General features: G+C 29.6%; 1 protein-coding gene across 2 annotated transcripts; it reads left to right on the top strand.

The window, feature by feature from the left end:
- Positions 1-731: 731 nt before the first annotated feature.
- On the top strand, positions 732-2,159 carry LOC107939565 (uncharacterized). 2 transcript variants are annotated; one of them, XM_016872910.2, is made up of 3 exons: positions 1,034-1,202; positions 1,363-1,587; positions 1,943-2,152. In XM_016872910.2, the coding sequence occupies exons 1-3, from the start codon at positions 1,162-1,164 to the stop codon at positions 2,073-2,075; spliced, it is 399 nt and encodes a 132-aa protein (XP_016728399.2). In that variant the 5' UTR covers positions 1,034-1,161; the 3' UTR covers positions 2,076-2,152. The 2 variants fall into 2 exon arrangements, with proteins under 2 accessions (XP_040962540.1, XP_016728399.2); XM_041106606.1 differs by lacking the exon at positions 1,363-1,587 and having other exon boundaries at positions 732-1,202; positions 1,943-2,159.
- Positions 2,160-10,941: the final 8,782 nt, after the last annotated feature.

Genomic DNA, 10,941 nt, shown 5'->3' with positions numbered 1-10,941 from the left:
ACTAAAATATGTATATATATAAATTAACAAAATGTATAAAGTATGTTTTAATATATAAAAGAAATGATAAATGTGTATATATAAAAATATGTACATATATATGGGTGTATAAAACTATGGAATATGAAAATAATAAAATACATATAAAAGTAAGTACATATATATGTTGAAAAATAAAAGAAAGTATGTATGTACAAATTAAAGTTTAAAAATAATGAAAATATACGTATGTATACGAATAAATACGTTAATTTTGATACATGTTAAAAAAATATATTGAAAATGTATATATATATTTATGTAAATTAAGATATACAAAAATATGTATGTACGTGCATATAAAAATATATATACTTATAAAATAAAAGGATATGTATGTATATAAATTAATAGTAATATGTGTGTATATACGGATTTATAAAAAAAAGTATATTTTAAACTATAAAGATTATATATAAATATGTATATATTTAGGGAAATGAAAAAATATATATAGATATATAGATATGTACATAAGTTGTAAAATATATAAACTATATAAGTATATATGTTATAAAAACAATGTATGTATATCACTAAAATATATGCATGTATATGTATATATGTGCCGAAAATTTAAATAAAATAAATATAAACAAATAGGTAATAATAATAATAATAATAATAATAATAATAATAGGACTAAATCAAAACGGAAACGAAATCTCAGGGCTGAAATCAAAAATGAAATAGAGTAAAGGATTAAAATGTGAGGCGCGCGAAAAGGGAAGGACTGAAAAGGGAAATATTCCCTAGTCCTAGAGTGCAACGTTTCAGCGCAAAGGACCATACATGGTCAAAGGACCTGATTGAAACAGAAACAAAACTCGCGGCCCAAATCAAAAAAAAATAAAAGGTTTGATTGCATTTCAACGCAAGATGGAGGGACTAAATGCATAAATTACCCATTAAGGACAAGCATGTGCAAGATTCCCCACTAATGCGCCGTTCATGATTGAAAAAAAAGACAAAAAATGTTTTATATTTTTATTCTTTCACTTTTTGAATTTGCTAGAGGAAAAAGGCTCTGCCTTCTTTCAAACCACCATTTTTTCAAACACCCAACACTTGGGTTTCTTAACACCTTGAGTGCCACCACGCCACCAAGACCGACGGCCGACGATGGAAGAAAAACCCCGGCGGCACGGTCACGGCCAACTCCGGTGAGTTTCTCCTCACCTTATTTCTTTTGTTTTTATTTTCGTAAGTAGAAAGAAATAAAAAGAAATCAAACTAGATGTAAAAACACACAAAAATAAAGAAACGAAAATTACTTCTCCGATTCAAAGTTTATGTTTTTATTGTTCTTGTGTCCGTAAAAAGAGAGGAAGAGCCCCCTTTGCCGGCCATCGACCACCGCACCGGTCGCCGGACGCCGGCGACGACGCCGCCGTTCGCGGTGGCCGGAAAACCAAAAAAAGCTCCCTTTTTCTCCTTTTTGCGAATAGGGTCCAGATCTGGGGTTAGAAAAGCCGAAATCCCGGCGAAAAGGGCCAAAATCGAAAGAGACCTTTCGGTTCTTCCTCTTTCCACCGCCGCCGGAAACAGGTAAACTCCTTTTTACTTTTATTTTTTATCTTATATATATGTGTGTTGATTGAATGATAATAAAAAAGAGAAAGAAATACTATAGAAAAACCGAAATAGAACGAAAATAAAGAAAACGAAAAAAAAACAAGGTGAATCACCTTCTAAAGCCCCCTTTTTTATTTCTTTCAATTTTTTCAAAAGCCGAATCTTCTTTTTTTTTGTTACAAAAGTCCCCCCCTCCTTTTTTTTGTTTCTCTTTTTTTTTCCCCCCCTCCCTGGTCCGATTTTGCTTGTGGCTTTTATAGCCAAAAATACAATATTCTGTTAATGTTTATTGCTCCATTTTTTGTCCTTTTCCTTTGCTTGTTTGTAGGTGCGGCAAAAGGCATGGTGGTGGCAGACAGCATGGGAGAGTGGGAGTGGTACTGGTGGCAGACAACATGGGAGAATGGGAAGAGGCAAGTGGGAGTCTAGGGTTTTGGGATTGGGCTTGGATGTTGGGCTAGGTTGATTTTAGGTTTTGGGTTTTATTATTTGGGTTATTTTGTTGGTATGGGCCCGGGCAAAAATGGACTTTTACAAATAGCATCAAGTTCAGCAGAATAATTAACAATAATTTTTTTAAAAAATAATTTAGATCGAAACAAACATACACTTTTAGACCTTATATCAGGCCTACGAGGCCTTAAAATTAGTTTTGGAACAATTAGGGACCAATTTGAAACAAATCAAAAAATTTAGGGAAAATTTGTAAATTTTCAAAACAGGGGTCACATTGCTGTGTGGCCAAGCTGTGTGACACAACCCAAGCCATGTGGTGCAGGGGCACAGCCGTGTAGCCAACCGTGTGATAGGTCGTGTACCTTTCAAAACACTTTCACACGGTCGTGTCACAAGCTGTGTACTAGCCTGTGTAGTATTCGAAATACCTTCACACGACCGTGTTGCAGGCCGTGTGCTAGACCATGTTCGATTCGATGTTAAATCACATGGCCGTGTCGCAGGCCATGTGTCAGCCCGTGTGAGATTTGCACCTATACTATTTTGATACGCGTTCAGGGCACACACCCGTGTTGGTTGCCCGTCGCATCACACGACCGTGATAGTCCGTGTCCCAAGCCATATGTACCCAAAAATGACCAATTTCAAGCTCAAATTTCACCCATTTGCTTAGGTACCTGAACACATTCAAATACACAACTTTGTAAGCCAAAAACCATCTTCAATAACACTCAAACATATCAAACAAATCAACCTATGTACATAACCAATGTGCCATCATTGACACCACAATGCATTTCATGACATTACACTCTTAAAGTTGCATATACAAGATATAGATTACACATCAAAACATCTATTTCCATTTCATACCATAGTTCATCATAATGTCAATATTTTCATTCTTGATCAACAAGTTTATCTTAGTAAAACATGCCTAATTTCATTTGTTGTTCAATCACACAACACAAGTTCAAGTAAAACTTGCTCAAAAATTAAGAACCAATATCATACATATAACAGGGTCCTAAAACATGCCATATATACCAACCAAAATCAAAGTCTACCAAAATTTTCTTAGATGGTGTGATTTCTTGTATTGATCCTATCTTACTAGCCCTCAAAATGTAATCTACAAACTGAAACAAATACAGGTAATCTTGAATAAAGCTTAGTAAGTTCGTTTAATAAATTGATAAATTTAAATAATGAAATTCCCATAAATCACAACTTTCGTCTGAGAAGTAACAATCTATACAATATTGTAGTATATTCAGTGAGTAATGCTCGTTTGAGCAACTTTCAGTAGAATCAATAGGTATGGCTCGATAGAGCATACTTTTCAGTAAATTCAGTAGGTATGACTCGATAGTGCATACATTTTAGTAAATTCAATAGGTATGGCTCGATAGAGCATACTTTCAATAGAATCAATAAGTATGGCTCGATATCACATACATTTCAGTAAATTCAGTAGGTATGGCTCAATAGCGCATACGTTTCAGTAGGTAATGCTCATTTAAGCTTCATTCAGTATATCGGTGGATATCGCTCACTAAACTTCAATCGGTATATAATATAATATTCAATACTAGTATATTAACAAAGAATGTAAGAATTATTAGAAACATAAATAAATGCACGAACTTACAGGATTGATTTACAGTAACGACTCATAGTATTTCAACCAGTGATCAATGCCATTTCAATTTATTATTTCCATTTCCAATTACACACATCAATGTAATCCAATGTTATGCAATTAAGTTCATATAATACATATATAAATGTACTAAAATTAAACCAAACGTTGTAACACCCCTAACCCATATCCGTCGCCGGATTAGAATTAAGGAGTGATACTAAATATCGAAATCTTACACTTAAAAGAATGAACCAAATATCAAGCTATATATAAATATGTGTCTTGAATATGTAAATATATATATTTAAAATCCTAATTTATTTCACCTAATTATCAAAAACAATTTATTCGCCAAAATTATAAGTCATTAACAATCCACACCAAATATCAATCATGCTTTACTAATTAAAAATTTTATATCATTCAAATACTTAAAACATTTTAAAATTAACATTTATCAATACATATCATATGTCGAACCAATATTAAAACTACTATTTGCATACATTTATTTCATTAATAAATGATTAACTATGTAACATACTACAGACATAAAGAACCGACCCTGTTTTGGACAGCAATTATTCATCAAATTGGACAGCAATAATATGCTCAAAATTTGATAGCATTATACATTAAAATGGACAGCATCAATATACTTAAAATTGGATAGCATTATACATTAAAATGGACAACATCAATATACTCAAAATTGGATAGCATTATACATTAAAATGGACAGCATCAATATACTCAAAATTATAACACAAAAATGTACCTATTTTCTCACTACCATTTTGTGCGCATATGACCATGACAACTTGAACCATATTATACACTATTAACCTCTAATTTTATACCTAATTTACATGCTTAATATGCATACACTAAATCAAACCTGCACCACACAATCAGTCATCACATCTTTAAAAAAAAATAATATTTATTGAACTCATATCTAAGCCAAATATATACATTATCTAAATCTTATTAATCATGCACATAATACATAAGCATAAACCCCAAATTGTCCATTAAACTATATGTATCAAAGTCAAATTCAAACAAAAAGAGATAAGCCATTTTCGCATGGCTTTTAATTACACAAACACATTGGTTTCAAAATCAACATTTTTAACTATGCTATACATGCCATATATTTGAAAACAATTTAGCAAAATACCAAAAGGAGACACCGATAGTGTGATGAGCTTGGCTGACGATACCCGAACACGTAGCGATCACCAAAATCTATACATCAAAACAATAATCCAACACATGGTAAGCTAATTTAGCTTAGTAAGTTACAAGCAAATAAACTCTACAATTTAACTTGACATCTAGAATAATATTTAACCAATTAATACTTCTAAATCATCTTACCTTTAGCTTACCATAGCATAATATAATTATTCACTTCATACTATGATTTAACAAAAATCAATATAATAACACAACTATAAGCATTTCTTCAATTTTAAGTACAAGGCCAAGTACACTATGCATTTTATTATCATAAAATATAAAGAATCATCTTAAATAAATATGATTCCAATTAGAATCACCACCTAGGTTTAATACTTACAAAACTTAATCTTGAATACCACCAAAATAATTATTACTCACTTTATTACTCATGATTTCTCGTTAAGTCAAATACTCGATATTAATAATCTTTCGAAAATATTTAATAAGTACGCACACTTAATGCTTAATAATCAAACTCGCACACTTAGTGCTTTACCCTTATACTCACACACTTAGTGCATTTCAATTAAACTCACACACTTAGTGCTAATCTCATTATCGTATATTTTTATACTCGCACACTTAGTGTTGGAAGTCAACAACTCAATACGTCATATTTCAAAAATTTTATCACTACATATATATCAATTCAATTCAGCATAATTACGTAGATGTTAAGATAATTTAAAACGACACAAATATGTATGCTTAATAACTTACCTTGGATATCGTCGACTAATAGATAGGCTACTCAACTACCTTTGATTTCCCCCGATCTAAATCCGATTTCTTGGTTTCTTGATCTAAAAATATTCAAATAAATATCATTTAAAATATTTTCATCCAATCTAGTCTAAGAGCACATAAATGGGCAAATTACATTTTTACCCCTACTATTTCACATTTTCACAATTTAGTCCTTTTTGCTCAAAACACAAAATACACAAAATTTGACTACACTCCTTAAGGGCCGAATATTCCTAGTGTCCATACAAACCCACACCTTTCATTTATTTCACATTTTAGTCTCTCAAAAATTTTATTTTTACAACTTAACCCTAATTACTCAAATTCATCAAAAATTCAAAGACAAAGCATGTTAATCTTTCACATATCTTTCATATTTCATCATCAACTATCACAAAGCTCAAGCATTCATCAATGGCATTTCTCAAATCATCAACAATTCACAAAATTAAGACATGGGTTTTGAAGTATTCAAAGCAACGATCTCAAAAACGTAAAAATTATCAAAAACCGAACAAAAACTAACCTTGAATTAAGCTTCCAAAATGGCCGAATATTTCAAGCTCTCAAAACTTGTTTTTCTTTTCTATTTTCGGTGATACAAACAATGAAGAAAAAGCTTATTCCTTTTATGTTTTATGATATAATAACACAATATTATACTATTATTATTATAATTTTTATATTTAATATATAAAAACTATATATTAACTATCATTGCCGTCCACTATCCTTTACAATGGGCTAATTGCCCTTTAAGAACCTCATATTTAAAAGCCACTATCAAATAAACACTTTACACCTTAATAAGCAAACTTCACATTTTATGCAATTTGATACTTTTGTCAAATTAAACACATAAACAACAAAATTAATTCACGAAACTTTCACACATTTAAATTCACACATCATAAACACACAAAATAATAGTAAAATATTTTTTAGACTCAGATTTGTGGTCTCGAAACCACTATTCCGATTAGGATCAAAATTGGGTTGTTACAAACGTACTTACCTGACTAAATTGCAACAATAACAAAGGTATAGGGACTATTCGATAATTTTCTATTTTTTGGTTTTCCACCCATTCTTTATCTAAAATAATAATTTCATTCAATTCACTAATTCTAACAGCAAAATTAATTCATTTTAGGCAATTTAGTCCTTTTTGACATTTTTACAAAATTGCCCCAATATTTCACTTTTATGCAATTTAGTCCTTAAGCTCAAACTTGCAATTTAACCAATATTAAATAAAACCAAGTTTAGCTGAACTGTATAAGGCCTCTTTACAGCCCATGATTTCTTTTATTTCACAAGAAGTCCTTGTAATTTTATCACTTTAATGATTTAGTCCTTAAACATTAAAATTACCAAAAGTTACTTTACAAAATAGTCCTATCTAGCAACCAAGCTCAATAATATTTCATAAAATTTCAAGAATACACTAAACTCATTAATGGCATAATCCAAAACATTTAACAGATTTACAAACTAGTCCTCGGGTTAACTAGATTAAGCTAATACGAGCTCAAAAACATAAAAATTACTAAAAACGGGTAAGATTTACCTACCAAACCTAGGAAACCTAGCTTGGCCAAAGCTTTTCTCTCCCTGCTATGGTGTTTTTGGTTTTCAATTGAAAGAACAAAGAAGATGAAGCCTTTTTCTTTTTATTTGTTAACTTTTATTTTATTTACTTAATTGTCCATTTACTAAATTAACCTTCAATATAACCTATAAAACTACTAATTCACGTCCATACATATCCACAATAAATATGGTTTAATTACCATTTAGGTCCATTGATTTACCTTTTTAACTAATAAATCCATCTTTTTTCATATTTATAATTTAGTCCTTTTATTACTTAACCATCCAAATGTTAAAATTTCCTAAAAAAATTTTAATACGACACTAATGACCTCGTAAATATTAAATAATTAATATTTGCGGCCTAACACATTGGAGTTGTGGCCTCAAAATCACCATTTTCGATCATACAAGAAACAAATTAATTAATAAATCCTTATTTAATTAGGATTTAATTGCAATTTACCACAATCTAGAGAATCCCACATCATTTATATTATTAAACCATTAAAAGAGGGTCCAATTACACAATTTGTCCTTCAATTATATTAAATTCCAACTAAACAAATTTAATTTCAATTTAACCCTAAACTAATTAGGACTAAAAGAGAAATAGTCCAAAAGTTAGTAGATTAATCATATCCACCACCGTTTGGACTTTTTGACCATAGTTTAATTACCATTTTGGTCCCTTTACTATTTTAAATCTATAGCAATTAACTTTTACCTCTTTTACAAATTAATCATTTTATCGTAATTAAATAATAAATCATCAAAATTACCAGATCAAACTTCAATTCACATATAATATGACTCCGTAAATATTTAATAAAAATATTTACGGCCTTAAAATACGGAAACAGGGTCCTAATACCTCGTTTCCAATAACCACTTGACTTTTGAACCGAACCATTCATACTAACTTTTAATTCAATTGGTTAAATTCATCATATCAAAATTCAATATAAAAATTATCTTTGACTCGTATAATTTAAATACTAATTATACGAACTTACTCGTCAGATTTATGGTTCCGAAACTACTATTTTCGAAACCACTGAAAAACAGGTTGTTACAATGTTGGTTTTGAAATGGATTTTGAGTACTTGTGAATATTGTGCTTGGTTTGGTACATTTGTGTGTATGGAACTTGTTTGGTATATGTAGATAAGCCTTATAAAGTGTGTGAATATTGCTAAGTACTTTATGAGTAAAAAGAATAGTTTTTTGGTATAAATTGTTATTAATGGTTGTGTATTGTGTTATTATACTATGTTCTGAACATGATATTGATTTGACAATTGAATTGTGGTGTCAATGAGAGCACATTGGTTAGAGTTTTTATGTGTTTGAATAGGCATCAATATTGTCTTTTGTGTGATAGGAAAATTTGGTATAAAATGAACTTTTAAAGATGAGATTTTATCATTTTGAACCTAGGTATCGATACTTGACCATATGAATAGTATTAAAACAAACAAAACGCCAAAATGGTATCGATTTTTATTTGAGTATCGATACTTTTTCATAATATATTGATACCTTAAAATAAGTATCGATATCATTTTTTTACAAAGAAAATAATATTCAATTTTGGTACCGATTTTCAAAAAGGTATCAATTTGGTATCGATACCAACTATGGATTTTCACTTTTAGCTTTAAACTTTTTTTTGTAAATCAATCCTATTCCGAGTTGGATTTTACAATTAGTTACTTTTAAAGTTTTTAAATATTTAATATGTTTGATTAAGTAGAATATCAATTATCACTAAGTATGTATTGTTTAATAATGTGGTTATTAATCATTGAAGGTTACTGTAGCATCTCTTTACTTGGGTCCAGCGACCAGGCTAGGTAAGAGATGTTATAGTGTGCTTAATTCTTGGTTTAATAATTCTAGACTATTGATCTATGTTTGATGTGCTTAAATCAAAAGAGGAATAGGCCCTGTTTAAGAGTAAATCTTACGTAATTGAGTGGAGTTGCATGCAATCCTAGAAATAGGACGACATAAATCTACTAGATTAGAGTCAATTCTAATAGGGAATTCATAAATCGAGTTAATGCAATAATAGAGTTTTAATTAGAAACAAATTTCAATTAATCAAACTAGAGTTAGTTGCTCTTACTCTCGAAAGAGATACTAGCATAATTTAGGGATTTCTACGGATCAAGTTACTAAGTAAAGAAATTGCGTAATTTAGATTGATAGTGATAAATAAAATCTAAGCAAATTCTTTCCTGGGTACTATTTCACTTCTTGGTTGTTAATCATTTATTTGCTTGTTTTGTTCTTTGTCGTGTTCATTAGTTAATTAAGTTAGTTAATTTTATTTTTAATCAATCACTCGAATTTATCAATTAAATAATAGAAATATGATAACTATTAGCACTTTTAGTCTTCGTGGGAACAATATCTGTGCTCACCATAGCTATACTATTAATTGATAGGTGCACTTGCCTTAGTCAAATTTTTAATTAGCTCACAATGCATTAACATTAACTCACAAAAGGGTATAAAATACTCTCTATAATTGCCATGAAACTCACACCAAAACTCATATCCCACAACATCTTGTCGCCCTCAATAAAAAGCCCTTGTTGATTGACATATCAAAACAGGGATACAATGACCCATTTAAATAGGCTTAAATTAGAGTTCTAATCATACTAAAATATCTCTGAAATAATTAGATTCTAACTGGGAGAAGCAGTCCTGCTTGAAGTCTAAAACGCGCTGCCAAATAGGAGAACATGCCGTGACATCGCAACATCCAATTCGCCTAGTCGTGACGTTGTCCATTACGTCGCCTCGACGAGCTGGCGCTCCTCCGTGTCTCGACATCATGCCTGTTTTGGCCCTTATTCGGTTGCTCATCAATTCTCATTTAAGGTACCTATCAAATGTTTGATAAATGCAAGGCATACCCACATATATAAAATACTATTTTTTACTCTTTATTATTCGCTTGGCCTATATGCATGAGAAAATCTGAACAAAAAATTAGTGTTAACCTTGTTTTTCTTAAAAGAAAGAAATTGTTTTCATGAGTAGAAAGTATTGGATATATGTATGTGATAAATATATATATGCTTAATTTTTAATTTTTTTATATATAATTGAATGGTCAAACTTTTATATATATATTAGATTTCTTTATCACCTGCATTGTAGATGAATAAATACTTAAAAATAAATAAAATAAACATAAACATAATATTTAAAATAATTAATATTTTATAAATAAATAATTTGAAAATAATATAAAATTTTAAAATCATATTAGAAAGTAAATTATAATATTAAATTAAAATGAAAAAATGTAAAATAAAATGCTTCAATTATAATAATGATTCATGATAAGCACAAAAGATAATTACATTAAATTAATAAATACATTTAATAATGATAATTAAAAAATAATTATTGAAATCTTATATGGTAAATCTTTTTACTTGTATTTTTAAATCTCTCTCATCCTTTTACAATTTCACCTATTATAATAATAATAATAATAATAATAATAATAATAGAATAAAAAAGAAAGTATAAAATAGTACTTGCTTCACACGAAATAAACAACTTATAATTTTTTAAAAAAAAATTAACACGATATTATATAATGTCATCATCAA

This window comes from Gossypium hirsutum, chromosome D12 (assembly GCF_007990345.1).
Source record: "Gossypium hirsutum isolate 1008001.06 chromosome D12, Gossypium_hirsutum_v2.1, whole genome shotgun sequence".
Lineage (NCBI taxonomy): Eukaryota > Viridiplantae > Streptophyta > Magnoliopsida > Malvales > Malvaceae > Gossypium > Gossypium hirsutum.
This window is presented reverse-complemented; position numbering and strand designations above follow the sequence as displayed.